The sequence below is a fragment of the Eschrichtius robustus genome, chromosome 1, assembly GCF_028021215.1.
Source record: "Eschrichtius robustus isolate mEscRob2 chromosome 1, mEscRob2.pri, whole genome shotgun sequence".
NCBI classification, from domain to species: domain Eukaryota; kingdom Metazoa; phylum Chordata; class Mammalia; order Artiodactyla; family Eschrichtiidae; genus Eschrichtius; species Eschrichtius robustus.
The window spans coordinates 176831530-176850830 of NC_090824.1; the positions used below are offsets into that span (position 1 = coordinate 176831530).

A 19301-nucleotide genomic window follows, 5' to 3' on the forward strand; every position below is an offset into this window, starting at 1 on the left:
CCTCTACTCGCTGAGACTTTGTCTATCTTTTAATCTTTAATGATCTGATGGGTGAAAAGATAATAGACTACTCATTCGTTGCCCATTTTTTTAAGTGAGTTTTTCTCTTTTTCTCATTGAAACATAAAGAGTTCTTTGCATATGAGTGACATCAGCTCATTTGTGTTGCAAATTAATTTGTGTTAGAAAGTTCGCACTTCCACTACTTGCAGATGCAGCATGGGGTCTTGAGAAATAAAACTAAGCAAGGATTTAACACGAGTGTTCGATGCATAGAGCAGTGGTTAAGAGCATAAACTTGGGGCAAACTGGGTTGGAATCCCAGTTCAACCCTTACCAGCTGTGTGACATTGGGCAAGTTACTTAATCGTTCAGTTTTATCATCTGTAAAACGACGATTAAAATAGTACTTACCTCATAGTGTTGTTATGAGGACTAAATGAATCAATATTTGCAAAATACTTAGAGACTGATGTGGGACGAATGCTGTGTCTGTGATTAAACGTTGCCTGATCTACGTAAGTGACCATCGGTTCAATATCATGTTTCTGATGTTCTGTGTATTAGCACTCTTAAATTCTGAAGCTACGATGATAATAATTATACTTCCCTATAGGAGCTTACAGTCTGGAGCAAAGACAAGCAAATAATGAAAAAAAAAACGTGGTAAGGTTTTTTGGTAAACTGTTACTGAAGTATAGTGTATGTACAAAAGAAGGCATAATTCATAAGTTTATGGCTCAGGAAAATTTGCAAAGTGTAAACACTCATGTATCTACAATCTAGATCAAGATCTAAAAGGTCCTATCGTTACAGAAGCCTCCCTTGTGTCCCTGCCCTTTTTGTTATCTCCACAAAAGTACCCACAGTCATGACTTCTATCACCATAGATGTGTTGTGATTGTTTTTGAAATTTAAGTAAACAGAATCATACAGATGAAGCCTTTGGGGTTTGCTTTTTCTTAAAATTCCACATTATGTCTGGGAGATTTCATTCACATTTGTAGAGCAGCTTTTTTCATTGTTTTATGTTACCGCACGTGATAAATATCTCAGAGTTTAGTAATTCTGTTGATGGACGTTTAGGTTATTTCCAGCTTGGAACAATTATAAATGCTTCTCTAGATCTTTTGTGCACCTCTCTTGGTTTAAATTTGAAAGAATTTCTGTTGTGTACATACCTAGCAGCGGGATTGCTTGGCCATAGGTTCTGTAAATGTTCTGCTGCTTTGGCACTGCCAAACACTTCCACAGAGTGGATGTATTGATACCAGTTTATACTCTCTGGCAGTTGTCTACATCCTCATCAACACTAGGTATTGTCACCCTTTTTCATTTTGCCATCCTGGTAGGAGTGTAGTGTTATATAATAACACCTTTAACTTGTATTTCTTTGATGGCCAGTGAGTGGGGTTAATCATGCATATTGGTTGTTTGGAACTTAGATATTCTCTTTCCAAAAGTTTCTGAGCACTGTGTGTGTGTGTGTGTGTGTGTGTGATTTTTGCTTGTTTTCTAATTGAACATTCTATTGAGAGAACTGTAGATTCACATGCAGTTGTATGAAATAATACAGAGCGATCCCTTGTACAGTTGCCTCAACTCCCCTCAATGGGGGCTTCACATATCACAACCAGGATATTGATACAATCCAAAAATCTCATTTAGATGTCCCCAGTTTTACTTAATAGTTGAGAATCTGAACTCATAAGGACAACACTTATTAGATAACCTAGGAAAATGGGAGGGGGGAGACTAGTATCTTAAAATGTTGGGTTGGATTCCCTGAATTTGCTTTTTAAAAAAGAAAGAAAAAAGCCCTAGAATGGCTGAGATAAAGAGATGATTATATCAAATATGGACTGAAGTCCCATACATATACATGCTGAGAGTTTAAATCAGGATAAACACCTTGAAAAACTGGTCGGCAGTATCTACTAAAGTTGAACATTTGTATACCGAATGATCAACGATCTAAAATATATACTCATCAGAAATGCATGCAGTCACATGTACAAGATATTCATAGCAGCACTGTTCTTAGTTCAGATAACCATGCTTTAAAAAAGGGGAAAGAAAGGTTTACTTAAGATGTCATGGTAATTAAGATAGTGTGGTGGTGTTTCAAGGATAGAAAAATAGACAATGGAACACAATAGACTAGAAACAAATACGTATACAGCCACCTGATTTATGAGTCACTGTAATTCAATGTGGAAAAGAATATTTCCAGTAAATGCTGCTGGATCCGCTGGATATCTCTATAGGAAAAATCCCTGATCCTTATACCATACACAATTTTAATTTGAGATAGATCATAGATATAAAAGGTATAATAATATAGCTTTTTGAAGAAAATAGGAGAAAGGCTTCATGATATTGGGAATAGCAAAGATTTTTTAAACATGACTCAAAAAGAACTAATCATTTAGGGAATTCCCTGGCGGTCCAGTGGTTAGGACTCAGCGCTTTCACCGCCACGGGGCGGGTTTAATCCCTGGTCGGGGAACTAAGATCCCACAAGCCACACAGTGCGGGCCAAAAAAACAAAACAAAACAAAACTAATCATTTGAAAAACATTGATAATTGGGCTTTATTAAAATTAAATTATCAAACGACTGAGGGAAGATATTTACAATACAAATAAATCTTGTATATAGAGTATGTTTTTTTAAACATCCACAAATCAGTAAGAAGACAGAAAATCCAATTTTAAAAAATGAGCTTGGGACTTCCCTGGTGGTGCAGTGGTTAAGAATCCACCTGCCAATGCAGGGGACACAGGTTGAGTCCTGGTCCAGGAAGATCCCACGTGCCGCGGAGCAACTAAGCCCGTGCACCACAACTACTAAGCCTTTACTCCAGAGCCCGTGAGCTGCAACTACTGAGTCCCCGTGCCACAACTACTGAGCCCTCGTGCCTACAGCCCGTGCTCTGCAACAACGGAAGCCACCGCAATGAGAAGCCCGCGCACCACGACAAAGAGTAGCCCCTGCTCGCCACGACTAGAGAAGGCCTGCATGCACCAACAGAGCCAAAAATAAATAAACAAATTTTTAAAATGAGTTTGAAGTATTAATAGACACAGTAACAAATGAATTTCCAGGGAATTATGCTGAAAATGTGTTTATGTGCACAAAAGTAAGTCTGAAAGTTCATAACCAGAACAGTTATTTTTTAAAAAATCTCTTGACTTATATATCTTACTACTGGTATTACTCAGCCACGGAGAAAGAAAAATAAAGAAAATAAGAGGAAGAAGACTACCTGGAAAATATTAGGTTTGGTTTTAAGAGTGGATGCCCCAGGGCTTCCCTGGTGGCGCAGTGGTTGGGCATCTGCCTGCCAATGCAGGGGACACGGGTTCGAGCCCTGGTCTGGGAAGATCCCACATGCCGCGGAGCAACTGGGCCCGTGAGCCACAACTACTGAGCCTGCGCGTCTGGAGCCTGTGCTCCGCAACAAGAGAGGCCGCGATAGTGAGAGGCCCACGCACCGCGATGAAGAGTGGCCCCCGCTTGCCACAACTGGAGGAAGCCCTCGCACAGAAACGAAGACCCAACACAGCCAAAACTAAATTAATTAATTATTTAAAAATAGTGAAAAAAATTAAAAAATAATTTAAAAAAAAAAAAAAAGCTGTACTGATAAAAAAAAAAAAAAAAAGAGATCCCACAGAGCTCCCCAGCCCCTCCCACCTTGTGAGGTTACAACCTGAGAATCTGTGCCCCAGGAGAGGGCCCTCACATGACCATGCTGCACCCTGATCTCAGACTTCCAGCCTCCAGAACCGTGAGAAATAAATGTCTGTTGATAAGTTACCCTGTCTGAGTTATGGCAGCCAGGAGCTAAGACAGTACGGACTACCATAACGCACTGCTCAGGATTAAAGGCTTCAGTGTTCTGTGGAATTGCCCCAGCTGCACTCAGCTCCTTTGCCCGAGATCACACACCCTTTCCAGGGAAGCCCTCAGGCAATGACTTACCAACAAGGGAATATAAAGGTCCAGACCCCTTGTCCCAACTCAGGACAGAGGTGATAGGCCATCCCCGAGTTAGAGCTCCCTATGGGATTGCCTGAGGCCCTCCTTGAAAATGCAGTGCAACCCCCTTCCCTTGCACAGGTGTGGATCCCAGTAGCACTCAATAAACCTGCAGGTTGATCTCCACCTCAGAACTGGAGAACTGAATCTGCGACACATGGTTATGTAGGGGAATGTCCTTGTCTGGGGATATACACGCTGAATTGTTTCCGGGTTAGATGTCACGAAGTTTGCAACTTATTTTCAAACTGTTCTGAAAAAAAAAAAAAAACGGTTTGTGTGTGTGTGTGTGTGTGTGTGTGTAAACATAGTAAATGTGGCAAAATAGTCAATATTAACAATTGGTGAATCTAGGTGAAGTGTGTACCTGTGTTTATACTTGTTTCAACTTTTCTGTAGGTTTGAAATTTTCCAAAATAAAAGATTAAGGGGTAAAACACACACACAGAGGCAATATAAGAGATGTAAAAGGAGCCTGCAGAAGTATTGGAACAGAAGAGAGCAGGGTGTTGTAAGATCCAAGGTACTAGAGTTTCAAAATTAAGGTAGTGTTCAACATTCTCAAATGGCTACAAAATGGTCAAGCAAGTCTAGGACTGAAAAGTGTCCCCCAGATTTAGCATCTAGAAGGTCCCTGATAATCTTGGGGACAGAAGTGTCAGTGGAGAAAATATTATAGGCACCCTGCCACCTAGCATCTTGCTCTTGTCTACAGATTGTCATTTAGCGGAAGAATCATATTTTCCATTCTACTGGGTTTCTGGGACTTCAAAAAAATTGAATATTGTGTTCAAAGTTCTGGAATGGTCCCTCTAAGGAAAACGTAGAGCCATGCAGCAACTCACAGTTTATTGGAGAGGCATGTTAAACTCAAATACTAAATGCACTGTGATAGGTGCAAGAAGAGGGGAACACAGGAGGGAGAGGAGGGGAAGGGAGGAACACTCCAGAAGCTTTCAGAAGAAAAAAGCACAAAAGGATAAACAGACTGAGTAGGTGAGCCACTGCAACCTGGCTACCCATAGGCTGAATCTGGCTTAACCGTGGGATTAGTTTGGCTTGCAAATTAAAACTTTAAAAATGTATTTCCAATAGTTAAAAATATTGATCGAGCTATTGATCACAAAATCTCGGTGTCCCGCATCTGGTTAAGATCTGGCAACACCTGGCTGGAGCGAGGAGAAGACTGGGGCAGGCAACAGTTCTCCATACACAGACTGCTTCGCTGAGTTAAGGACTTTCCGCAGGCAACCGAGTCCTTTCTTCCTTTGACAGGTCCCAGAGGCTGGTGAAGGGCACATCGGCAAACTCTTGCCCACAAGCATGCCACCCGTTTTTGTAAATAAAGTTTTATTGAAACCAGGGCTGGGATTAGAAAGAAGTGAGTGAGGCCGGAATTCGGGGGCAGTGGTTGGATTTTTTAAAAATTGTATTAAAATATTATTGATCTTGATTACGTTTTCTGCTGCCCCCGTAAATTTTGTCCGGAGGTCAGTGCCACGCTGGCCACACCCTGCACCCCGCCCTATAGTGAAGGGTTTTCAATGCCATGCTTAACAGCTGGGACCTGATTTAATCTATACAATGGTAAACAGCTTTTTTTTTTTTTTTTTTAGCAGAGGCAAGCAGAGGATTAGATCCAAGTCTGGGAGAGTCCTGAAGTTTCCACTCCCCAAATCCCACCCCTGCACTCACAGCCTCTCAGATTCCCACTCTTCTCTAACACCCGGATTTCAGTTTCATATCCCGGCTCTCTCTTCGGCCCCTGATCCACTGACGTTCCCTCCTCCTTCATCTCCGAGCGAGCACCCCGGGAAGGCCCCAAGCACCTGCCTCCTCGGACGCATCCTCCACCGGCGCTCTGAGCTGCCGTTTCCTGCATTCTTCCAGGCCCGAGAGTCGATACCGGGACCATCGCTCTGCTCCAACGGGGCGGAGCTTCCTCATCGGCGCGCTCCGCACTCGGCTAGTGCTGCCTCCCCCCGGCGACCATCCAGCGGGAGGCGGAGCGAGTCCAAAATGGCGGCTCTCAGGCTGGCGCGCTCCGTGCTGCTGAGGCTTTGAGGTGGTCGCCGGGGGTCGGGGGGGACGATTTCCCCGCCGCGGGGGCCCTAGAGGATGAATCAGGGGCTCTTCTAAGGTTAGGCGGCGGGGGTGGAGAGAAGTGGCAGCAAGGACTGCGGTGGAGTCCACGGAGCGGGATGTGCGAGAGTTACTCCAGGTCGTTGTTGAGGGTCTCGGTGGCGCAGATCTGCCAGGCGCTGGGCTGGGACTCGGTGCAACTGAGCGCCTGCCACCTCCTCACGGACGTGCTGCAGCGCTACCTGCAGCAGCTGGGACGGGGCTGCCACCGGTACTCTGAGCTGTGTGAGTACCGGGCTGGGTGCGGGAGGGCTGCCTCTGGCCAGTCACGGGTGACACCTCCGCGTTCCCCTTCGCTCTCCCGGCGTCCAGGAGGTGTTGGTCCTTCACCCCCACCCCGCGATTGGGTGTCTTCTCGGCCCCTGACGCCCCTCCGCTTCCACTGTCCCTGGAAACTCGAGTCATCCCTTTGGTCCCTCTTCGTCAGCCGCTAACTTATCCCGCCCGTAGCCCGAGCCCTGTCCCCGCTCCCAGCTCCACAGCCTCTGCCCTCCTCTGTGATCTCATCATCGGTCTTAATCATCGTCTATTTGGGCTGCGTGTAGAACCACCTCCAGAATGTCTTACAGCCTCTGTTACTTTGGTCCTTTTCCTCCCTTGCCCGCAAACTACTACAACTAGTTGTCACAGGCGCTCCGTCTACCGGCCGTTTCTTACAAGCCTGGCCATTCTTCAGCTCCTGACAACACATACTCGTTGACAGCTCTGCTCCGTTAGGGACACTGCCTCTTCTTTATGTGCTCGTTTCATAGACAGCATCTCTGCTTACTCCTTCCCAAGGCCGACTTGGTCGGTTTCACTTAGATTAACTGTGGCTTACGTCTCCGCCACCCATTGATTTCCTCCTCTTCTATATTTTTGTGTCAGTGGTTATCAAAGTGTGTTAGAGGGATCTTCGGCAATTTACAAGGCTCCCCAGGTAATCTGGGCTACAGTACATGGTTTTTAAGCGAATGTCTGGTAGTATCTATAGCTGGTGGCATTTACTAAGTAGAAGCAACACATCATCTCATTGATGGGAAGTCTGTGTGTGTGGAGGGGGAACTACCCCTCATTTAAGTTTCGGGGCATTATTTTTCAGGTGTTAAGCTGGAAAACTGGGTGAAGTGTTTCATAGGATATTTTTTGTTAAAGAGGTTGCTCCACTGAAAAGTTGAGACCCATGAATACACTTTACTTCTTAGGCCCCAAATTCCATTCCGGCGCCATAGCGCTGCCAGAATAATCTGTTAATCTCTCCATCATGCAAATCTGGTTGTGTCATTCTTAAAAATATTTCAATTGGTTACAGGCTGAAAAATCTAAGCTCTCAAGCAGCACACACTTCCCTTTGTGAGCTAGCATTTTTCTTATCTTCTGCCATTCTGTCATCCTAAATCTGCAACCATGCTGAGCTACCTGCCTTTTCCGAAACACTTTAAGCCATCCATTCCTGCATGCATGCTGTTTCCTAGCGTGTCCTTCGCCCCCTGGCCCACCAGTAGTACGACTTCTAGTTTGAGATTCACTTATCACTTGCTTTAGCAAACTCGTGATACCTGTTCTCATAATTCTGTGCATATTTCTGCTATGTTATTGAACACCTTGTTTTGTAATCATCTGTGTATATCTCTCACCCTCCCCTCTCCCCTCCCCAGGAGACAAATTTATTATATTTGTATTCTGTAACCTAGTACAGTGCCATAATAGAATAGGCACCCAGGAAGTATTTGTTGAATAAATAAGGGAACTGATAATCCACCACCACAATAACTATTTAGTCATTTCACCTTTTGAGTTTTAAAAATGTGTGTTTTTAGACAGCTTGATTTCATGGATACTTCTAATCTGAATTTGGAACTGCTGAGTAGCTCTCATTCATCTTGATCTTAAAAGTACACCACCAGCACACCGCTCTCTGCTTATGCTTCTCTTCCCTCCCTCCTCCCTTCTGGTGCTTGAGTATACTGTTACAGCATGCGTAGTCCAGGTTATATTTTTGCTACCAAGTTCCCTAAATGAGGACAGATGTTCTGTACCTTTAGGTAATCAGAATAACCCTGAATACATAGTTACCGTTCCTGCCTTATACATGGAACCAGACAGGTGCTGGCACTCCAAGCAACCAGGTATTCTAGAGTCATCGGGTGATCCCTGTTTTGTGTTAACGTGAACCTCGATAATCACCCAATTTCTGTAATGATTTTCTTGCTTTTAGTGAGAATACGATGATCGGGTTCATTATTCTCCATTGTGGTTTGGTGACTTTTTGAAAATGCTAATTCCTGGTATACTTATTAGTCATAGACTTTTTTTTTTTTTAACATCTTTATTGGAGCACAATTGCTCCACAGTGGTGTGCTAGCTTCTGCTTCACAACAAAGTGAATCAGTCATACACATACACATGCTCCCATATCTCCTGCCTCCCGCATCTCCCACCCTCCCCATCCCACCCCTCCAGGTGGTCACAAAACACAGAGCTGATCTCCCTGCGCTATGCAGTTGCCTCCCACCAGCTATCCATTTTACGTTTGGCAGTGTATATATGTCCATGCCACTCTCTCACTTTGTCACATCTCACCCTTCCCCCTCCCCATATCCTCAAGTCTGTTCTCCAGTAGGTCTGCGTCTTTACTCCCATCCCACCACTAGGTTCTTCATGACCTTTTTTTTTTTTTCCTTTTTAGTCGTAGACTTTTAAATATTCTTTTCTCTACACTATTCTTATTTTAAACCAGAATTCTGTAACATCAGGTCACCACTATGCAATCTTGTATTCTGTTTCTTTATTTCCTTTGTCTTTCTGACACACGTTTATTGAGCACCACTTATGATCTGAGTTCTGTGCTGCGTGTTGGAGACATAGGATTACTTAGGCACAGTCCCTGCCCGTAAGGTGTGTAAAAGGGTGTCGAAATGTCAGTAAAAACAAACTGATGGTATTTGTTCCTTTTTAAAAACACGCTCTAAAGTTAAAGCAAGTATCAGAAGTTACTATCAATTCAACAAATAATGCATTTGAAAAATTCCCTAAGGTAACGATTTGCCAAAGCGTTCAGGGGCAGAAGTTTCTGTATGCATTGTATTATACATTAAATAATGTGTGTGTACACTGAAAGCAGTGCACGGTATAGGTATAGGCAGTAAATGCAAAAGGAATACAGTGAAGGAGAGACACATGCACACTCTGGGTTCCAGGGCAGGATTCACTGGAAAGATGAGATTTGAGTTGAGCCGTGAAGCAAGGTTGTATAATGTAGGGAGCGTGCCAGGTAGAGAAAAGCATAACCTGAGATAACCAAGAGGGAGTAAGTGAGGCGGCCAGCTTGGCATATGTAACCAGTTCATTTGGAAGGTGCTAGAGGAAAATGTTAAATGGAGCGAAATCAGCTTAGGGAGGGACTTAACAGAGAAATTACAACGTGGTAGGAAACACTGCATACTCTTACGGAGGGGGATTGCGTGATGAAAGTGAGGCTTCAAGACAATTGTGCTGTCGGTTAAGTGCAAGAGAAGCGCAAGTGGGGAGACTTGAAACTAGGCTGAGACAGTGAGAGTAGGAAGAGGGAGAAAGGAAAAATTCTGAAAGCCGGGACCCAAAAGGGTGCAGGGGGAGCACCGGAAGGTCTTGGGTTGAAATTGCAAAAATGTGGAAGAATTCAAGAGGACCACATTTTTAAGATTGAGAAAAGAATATTGCTTTTAATAAGAATCAGAGAGTTGAAATGCCTGTCTGTCATTAAGGGAAAGAATGAGTATTCATTTTATTTATCCTCTCTTTTTTCTACGTCAAAGAAGTAACCCATACTTGTATAAAAATTCAGACTACAAAATCTTTGAAGTTAGAAACGAGTCTCCTGCTTCAACTCTGCCCTTCCCCTGTTCTGCAGCTTTCAGCCCCATAAACTGTTACAGTTGGATGTATATCCTTCCAGAAGTTTCCGTGTGTGGGTGTGAGCCAACATGTGTCTGATTTTTATGAACTTTGGATTATTCTTTTCCATTTTACATCATGATTTAATTTCAGACAAACTGAGTTTGGCATGATCATAGGAGATTATAGTTAAAAAAAAAAATAAGCTATTTATTGGAAATCTGGAACTGGAATTTTCATAGAAGTTTTAAAAGATGTAGAGACCTTAAGTTCTGCTAAGGGCAGGCAGAGGAGAAACTTCCTTTTGTAAAGAGAATCTCACTATATCTAATGTTTTATCATTTTACCTCTACCCATTTTATACAGTGTCTTCTAAATACATTTAAAATTTATATGTAAATTACCTTTATGGTCTAAGCTCTTTCAGCACATTTTCTTGGATTTAAAAAATTGATTCAGTGGTATAATTCATTCAACAAATGTTTATGGAGTGCCAACTATATGCCAACCACTGTTGTAGTTTCCAGAGTTGTATCACTGAGCAGTCGAGAAAATGGAATGGACATTTACCTAGCTCAGCGTTCTATCAATACTTATTTGATAAAATATAATAATAGTAATATTTATCGGGCATTTACTTTGTGTCAGCCACTGTTCCAGGTGCTGTTGACCATCTATAAGTTACTTTTGACATTAGTTCTGTACTGGCTGATTGTTAGTATGAATTGTCTGTGGTGTTCTGGTTGGTTGTCAGATCATATTTAAAATTGACTTTCAGAGTCATCTTTCTAATATTTAAACAATATGATGTTCTACTGAAAATCTATTCAGTTTTTTCCAGTAACTGGGTCTTAAGTATATAGTATATTTGATTCTGAGCTGCATATTTACCTAATACTTTTTTCTTCATATTCTAAAAAATATTCATGGAATTTGCTTAAAATAATTTGCTTTGCTTTTGACTTTGTTTCAGATGGCCGGACAGACCCAATTTTGGATGATGTTGGTGAAGCTTTCCAACTCATGGGGGTTAGTCTTCATGAACTAGAAGACTATATCCACAACATTGAACCTGTCACTTTCCCACATCAAATTCCTTCATTTCCTGTTAGCAAGAACAACGTACTTCAGTTTCCTCAACCCGGAAGTAAAGATGCAGAGGAAAGAAAAGAATACATCCCTGATTACATGCCACCCATTGTGTCTTCTCAAGAAGGTTTGTGGGGTTTTTTGTTTGTTTCTCGCTCATATATTTGTAACTATTTTAATGGGTTTTTAATCTTCTTAGATTTCCTAACAGAATTACATAAAAAGTTATGCTAACATATAAATTCTAGAAATGCAGTAAAAATATTGTAATACTACTTACAAATTATTCTAACCTTTAAGCCAACAAACTTGCAGCGGGCCTCACCAGGCAGACCCATGGAATCAAGGGTATATCTGATGAGGCTTTGATTTCCTTTGTAAATTTTAAGTAGGGGAGAACAGAATGTGACCACAGAGAGAAGTCTGTCAAAGATGTATTATATGAGAATGGGATATTAAGTAAATGAGAAAGCCTTTGAAACATAAAGAAAATTGGGGTAGCTCTCCCCCTTCCCCCCTTATTATAAATGTGAGTTGGATAATACTGGAAACAGTGAGTGAGTGAACATTCACTAATATTATGCAGATTTATCTATTTATCTGTTTTGTTTTGTTTTGTTTTGTTTTGTTTTTGGCTGCGCTGTGTGGCTTGTGGGATCTTAGTTCCCCGACCAAGGATTGAACCTGGGCCATCAGCAGTGAGAGTGTGCTATCTGCATTTTTACGATGAGTAGAAATGTTTATGTTTGGTCATATAGAATTTTTACTGTAAAATAATACCTAATCAGGCACAGTAGTCAATCCATGCAGAGTTCCTTTTTTCCTGCATGATTTTACATGTTAATCATTTAGGTTCACTAAGATTCTAAAGAGATACATAGTAATTTGTGGTCTTTAACACAGGTACAGAATATTTTTTCTTGTTAAAAAATGGAAAAGCTGAAATTTCTTTCTTTTTTAAAATTCTAAAGCCATAGATGTGCTTCAGGATAATGCCAATGATGGCAGAAATAACTTTCTAACCTTTTTATTGATGTGCAGTTCAGTGGTATTAAGTACATTCACATTGTTACGCTACCAACACCACTGTTCATCTACAGAACTTTTTAACCTCCAACGCTGTAACCATTAAACAATAACTCCTCATCCCCTTAGCCCCTGGCAGCCACCATTCTATTTTCTGTCTATGAATTTGACGACTCTAAGTACTTCATATAAGTGGAATCTTACTTATCTTGTGTCTGGCTTACTTTACTCAGCATAATGTCTTCAAGATTCATCTATGTTGTAGCAGGTGTCAGAATTTCTCTCCTTTTTAAGGCGGAATGATACCTCATTGTACGTATTAAACCACATTTTGTTTATCTATTCACTTGGTGGTGGATACTTGGGTTGTTTCTACCTTTTGGGTGTTGCAAATAATACTGCTATGAACGTTGCAAATACCTGATTCCCTGCTTTTCAGTTCTTTGGGGTCTATACTCAGAAGAGGAATTGCTGTATCATATGGTAATTCTATATTTAATTGTTTGAGGAACAGCTATACTGTTTCCACAGTGGCTGCACCTTTTTTCCTTCCCACCAGCAATTCCCGAGGGTCCCAGTTTCTTGTGGTTCATTTCTTCTAATCTCCAATTGCACTTTAATAGCATTTTGAAGTGTTAACTTACTTGTTTCAGAGACTAGCTTTAGACATGAAATAAGTTGTTTTACAGTCTGTGTGTCAGTGTTTCCTCATCTGAAAAAGTGGATGAAAACTGGCCCTAAGTTGTAGAGATTTATCCTGGGTTGGTGCGTGGCCATCAGACACTCTGGGTCTCGGGGCAGCAGGCCCTCTACTGAACAGTGCTGGTGCTGTAATCAAATGTGCTGAGGTGAAGTGCTGTGTTCGTGCTTGGTGATAGGCACCATGGGTGTGGAAAGAACTCGCTGTAACCTTTTGGAAAGTTGTCATAGCTTTCTGATTTGAGTCCCTTAGAAAAAGACTCTGCTTGACAGCTTAGCACTTTTCTGCTTAAAGTTCTTAGAGATTTAATCCTGACTGAAGGCAGCAATCAGTTTCACCAGTAAATGTGATACAAAGGGTGCCTTCAGTAAATGTTCTTGAACTCAATTCAAGTAAACGTTGTTTATAGGATCTTGCCTGTAGAGGTTCCTTGTTTCTCCTTTTCTGGCCTAATGGTACATGAACAGCAGGACTTGGAAATCTTCACATGCATCTCGGTCATCCCCAGCTTTCCTTAGTAGCTGCTAAAAATCTGTCTCCTCCCCGGCTTTGAATTTATTTGTATTTGTAGCCTTTATTACCTTGGAGGAAATCTTACTGTTTGTAGCTCCCTATGTAAAGTCATCTCTTTAAACCCCTCATTCCCCAATGTCAGTGTTTTTGATCATAGAAACTTATATTTGTTACAGCATCTCTAAGCATATATTTATTTACTTTAAAAATATAACAAATACGTTTCAATATTAAAATTATCAAAGGAGGTTTCTTGGGCAGAGGCCTGGTAGTAGCTGTATTGAAAAGAACTCCGTTTTCTCGTATAAACAGGTCGTGACTATCAAGTAGGCCTGGAATGTCCTTCTTTGCTGTTGTCATTGGATGTGATTTATTCAGCATCCTGGACCTCTTCATGAAAGTAGTGCTAAGTCAGTCTGTGATGTGTCCTCTTGTACTTTAAGAATAATCTTTGTATGGCTCTGAAATTTTTAGCTGAAAGGCCACTTAGAAGTACACAAAATTTGGAATTGTGCTAAGAAAACATGAATGGTAATCAAATGCTGGGGGGAAACTGAAGGCGTTACATAGGAGGAAACTAAAGGAAAGGCACTGTATATAACTGACACATCAGTGATCTCAGAAGGATATGAGTTTTATGTCAGTGGGTTAGACAGTGGTAATGTGTAACGGCCAAGACTTATGTTCGTTATCAGCTGGCGTGTGATTCAGTTGGAACTACTATCTTCCCCATGTAGAAAGTTTTAGTCCATTTTCTCGGTGCGCTTTGGAGGAGGTTTCTAAATCTGTTTTGTAGTTTTCATTTCATTCTGTCTCTTGTTACACCTCCTGTTTAATAGTTATATTGTTTAATTTTTTTCTAGTCTTTTTGAAAATTTGAATTCATATTTGATTAATCTCAGTTCCTGGTTCACGCACAGGTTCATCTCTGGTCCATGCATGGCCTGCATTTATTCATTTAGAGAGTTATTTAATTATTTTTAATAATGTAATAAGCCCTAATGAGCTCATTACTCAAAACCAAGGCTAGGACTTTGATTATAATCTACGCTTAACCTTTTTGTTTCATTTTTATGGCACGGTGAAATTCTCTCCAAGTGATACGGTTATCATGTTTAAATACTGCCAAGGAAATGTAACTGAGATAGTAGATTTATGCTGGGTAGTGAAGGAAGTATGAAAAACAATTCAGTGATTTTAGCTAGTGACTTCTGTCTGAAATTACAGTAGTAAATTTTTCAGTTTCTCTTCTGGATTATTTGAAGCAAAAGAAGAATCTTATTTCAAGTTTTCTTCAATAAAAATTATAAACATTTTAAGAGGAGAATAATGTAAGCCTTGACCACTTCTCTTTTCAGCTAACACTTAGGGATTTTCTAAGGAGCAGAGGTATTGCTGATTCATACGATATGCTTATGGTTCATAAGGATGTAGTAATGATAGGCAGTACAGTAAGATGCTTATCAAAAACTTTTCCCCTTATTCATGGAAAAGGACATAAAATACAGTCCTGTGGTTACCATTTTTTAATACAGCCACACAAGTCAACTTAATAAGTCATTTACAACCTGATGTCTTTTCTTCCACAGGCACAGCATGTTAGAAAGTATCTAGTATTCTGGTTAGTGGTGTGCAGTGTGGTACAGACGTGAACAGCTTTGATAATAACACCTGTTCACCAAGCTTTTTATTTTGTTTTTATTTTCCTAAGAGCCATGGACATGGTCAGACTTTGGTCATAACATTTTGTTCACAAAGTACTGTCATGGGACTACGCTCTTATCAATCCTTTGACTTGGTTCTCGTCACAAAGGCGTGTGAACGTCTTCTCCACACACAGCAGTCTGTCATCTGGTGGGGGTGGAAGCGTAGAAGGCCTGAAGGAGCAGCGGGCTGTAGTAGAAGAAGCTTGGGCTTCGTGGAGCTGTTCAGACGTGACTCAACTAGTTACTGAGTTTACAGTCTCACCAAGTCACTTTACTTTTCCGAACGTCATATCCATCATCCATAGGATAGGTATAATAATACCTGCCACGTGAGTGATGGTGAGGACTAAGTGAGAGATTTTGTAAGACATTTATATAAAATAGTACGGTGCTGAACGCATAGGACACGTAACAATGAATGTCCCATCTCTCTTCTTTTTTTTTTTTAAATAAATTTATTTATTTATTTATTTTGGGCTGTGTTGGGTCTTTGTTGCTGTGCACAGGCTTTCTGTAGTTGCAGTGAGCGGGAGCTACTCTTCGTTGCAGTGCGCGGGCTTCTCATTGCAGTAGCTTCTCTTGTTGCAGAGCACGGGCTCTAGGCATGTGGGCTTCAGTAGGTAGGTGTGGCATGGGGGCTCAGTAGTGTGGCCATGGGCTTAGTTGCTCCGCGGCATGTGGGATCTTCCCGAACCAGGGCTCGAACCTGTGTCCCCTGCATTGATAGGCGGATTCTTAACCACTGTGCTGCCAGGGAAGTCCTGCTTCCTCACTCTTGAGGAATTTCCTTTTCGCTTGAAAGACAATATACATTTGTGAAGTGACTTGACAATAAGAATAAATCTAAAACAACGTTAATCACATGCTTAGGGCTGAGGGAACACAAACTTAACAGCTGGGCTGGGGTGCGTGCTTGATGGAGGAGCTCTCTGATTGTCAGCCCTGTGAAGATGGTGTGGGAGGAGATGAAGTAGAAGGCATTCCTGCCCGTTGTATCTGATTAAATGTTTACAAGTGAGACCTGTTTGAAGTATTTTATAAATGCACATCTTGCGTAGACTATTACAGTTCTGATGGCCGGTACGCAGTGTGTTTTACCAAGAACATTCTCCCGCCAGCCTGCCATATGTATTTTCAGATTCACAACAGTAACAAATTTTTCTTCCCTGTTTTGTTGTGCTGAGGAATGCGTGAAAAATAGCATTCTCTGCCAAAGTCATTGTTTGGTTCTCACAGTGTGTTCAGTAGTGTTCAGGTGGTCTGTTGATCTGTCCATAATATTTCAGAAAGAAAAAATAAATAGAAACCATTTACTCTGCTTTATTTATTGCAGAAACTTACCAACGTCAACCTAGCAAACTTGGTAAAGATACTGTGATGTTGCTACTTTTAGGGTTTTTATTTCTAAAATATTTTAAATTAACTTTATTTTTTAGAATAGTTTTAGGTTTACAGAAAAATTGAGAATATAGTACAGAGGGTCCCCTTATATCCTGTACCCAGTTTCCCATAGTTTTAGTATGTTATATTTAGTTTGGGATGTTTGTTATAGTTAATGAACCAGTGTCAATACGTTATTATTAACTAAAGCCCATTATTTTTAGTTTTTACCTAATATCCTTTTTCTGTTCCAGGATCCCATCCAGGATACTCATTACTTTAGTTGTCCTGTCTTAGGCTCCTGTTGGCTGTGACAGTTTCTCAGACTTTCCCTGTTTCTGATGACCTTGACAGTTTTGAGAAGTATTGGTCAGATATATTATAGATGCCCTTCTGTTGGAATTTGTCTGAGGCTTTTCTCATGATCGAACTGGAGTTATGAGTTTTGGGGGAGGAAGACCACAGAAGTAAAGTGCCATTTTCATCACATCATATTAGGGGAACATCCTATCAACGTGATTGATCAGTATTGATGTTGACCTTGGTCACCTGGCCGAGGTAGTGTTTCTCAGGTTTCTCCACTGTAAAGATACCCCCTTTCCTGCTTCCCACACTGTCATCTTTGGAAAGAATTCCTTATACCTAGCCCACAGTTAAGGAGCAGGGAGTTACACGCCCCCTCTTTGAAGGTGGAGTATTTCCACCTTCAAATTAAACTCTTCTCCAGAAACTATTTGAAATTCTTCTCAATTTGTCTCTTCTCCCCCAGGGCTTATATTATGAAGCTCTTTTATTTGTTTGTTTGTTTGTTTATTTATTTATTTATTAAATATTGTTTTGTGTGTAGTTTTTAAAAAAAATATTTATTTTTTATTATTTATATTTTATTTTATTTCACTGCATTGGGCCTTCGTTGCTGCGCACAGGTTTTCTCTAGTTGCAGTGATTGGGGCTACTCTTCGTTGCGGAGCTCCAGGCACGCGGGCTTCAGTAGTTGTGACACGGGGGCTCAGTAGTTGTGGCTCACGGGCCCTAGAGCGCAGGCTTAGTTGCTCTGCAGCATGTGGGATCTTCTGGGCCGGGGATCGAACCCGTGTCCCCTGCATTGGCAGGCAGATTCTTAACCACTGCGCCACCAGGGAAGTTCTATTTATTTATTTATTTGACTGCACTGGATCTTACTTGCGGCACGCAGGACTTTTGTGGCCGCGTGCGGGATCTTAGTTTCGGCATGCGGTATCTAGTTCCCTGACCAGTGATTGAACCGGGTACCCTGCATTGGGAGCACGGAGTCTTAACCACTGAACCATGAGGGAAGTCACTATGAAGCTCTTTTAAAAGGTAAACATTTACAGGTTCAAAATAATTAACAAAAGTAACACAAGCGTGTTGAAAAAAAAAAAAAGAAATATTGCCTAAGTATATTCAGTATAAAACGAAAGGTCCTCCTCATTTTCCTCGTACTCCCATTCACCGTGAATAACCTTGTTTAAAGTATGAATCCTTCTAGATCTTTTAATAGGAAGTGTTTTGACTCCTTAGACTCAAGGATATGTGTCTATTTCAATCCCTACTATTTATTTCTCAAGCTACTGCCATCTGACTTCTCCCTCCATCCTTTTCTTGAAGCAACTCTCACTGAGATCCCAAGTACTGCCTAATTGGTTGACTTAAAGGAAATTTTTATCCTTACTGATCTGTTTTTTTCTGGGGGTGTGGGTATAGCTTAGTGAATTATTATAAAGAAAATACCTTTTAACCATCTCCCAGTTCAATACATAAAACTTTACCAACCACCCCAGAGCCCTCCACATGGCCAGCCCCTCTTCCCTCCCTCCACTGTCCTCACTTTATAGCACATACTGCTTTGCTTTTCTTTATAGTTCTGTCAGTCAAACATGTATCTCTAGATACTTTAATTTCTTTTCACAGCCCCTCTTTTTACTTCACATGTCTTCTAAAGTTTCTTTTAATCTACAGATCCTCCCTGTAATTCCCTGCCCCCACCAAATCCCTCTTTTTCCTTACAATGTATTCGTTGAGGAACCTGGGTGGTTGGACTTAGAGGATTTCCCAGTCTGGATTTTGCTGACTGTGTACTCATGGTGCAGCACAATGTGTTTCTTGGAAATTGGCGGCAAGAATCTGAGGATTGATCAGTACCTCTGGCAAGATAGATGCAGGGTCATGTTCCTTCATCAGGAGGCAAATAATGTCTGGTTTTCACTCTTTTTTTTCTTTGGCTGTGTTGGGTCTTCGTTGCTGCGCACAGGCTTTCTCTAGTTGCAGCGAGCGGGGGCTACTCTTTGTTGTGGAGCTCGGGCTTCTCATTGCAGTGGCTTCTCTTGTTGCAGAGCATGGGCTCTAGGCACGTGGGCTTCAGCAGTTGTGGCACGCGGGCTCAGTAGCTGTGGCTCACGGGCTCTAGAGTGCAGGCTCAGTAGTTGTGGCGCAGGGGCTTAGTTGCTCCGCGGCATGTGGGATCTTCCCGGACCAGGGATCCATGTGGGATATTTCTGGACCAGGGATTGAACCTGTGTGCCCTGCATTGGCAGGTGGATTCTTTTTTTTTTTTAACATCTTTATTGGAGTATAATTGCTTTACAATGTTGTGTTAGTTTCCTCTGTATAACAAAGTGACTCAGCTATACATATACATATATCCCCATATCCCCTCCCTCTTGTGTCTCCCTCCCACCCTCCCTATCCCACCCCTCTAGGTGGTCACCACCTAGAGGGGTGGGATTGGCAGGCAGATTCTTAACCACTGTGCCACCAGGGAAGTCCCTGGTTTTCACTCTTTTTGATACTAGGAGTTTCAGTGCTCAGTGCCTAGATCTGTTCAT

The 19301-nt window shown here is 41.6% G+C and overlaps 1 protein-coding gene across 1 annotated transcript in view; it reads left to right on the forward strand.

The window, feature by feature from the left end:
* The first annotated feature begins 6057 nt into the window (after positions 1-6057).
* The window catches only part of TAF3 (TATA-box binding protein associated factor 3), a 151286-nt gene continuing 138042 nt past the window's right edge, over positions 6058-19301 (forward strand). Inside the window, exons 1-2 of the mRNA XM_068560048.1 lie at positions 6058-6411; positions 11015-11257. Of these exons, the coding sequence (XP_068416149.1) occupies positions 6246-6411; positions 11015-11257 (409 nt within the window). The 5' untranslated portion in view covers positions 6058-6245. The remainder of the gene's footprint in view (positions 6412-11014; positions 11258-19301) is intronic.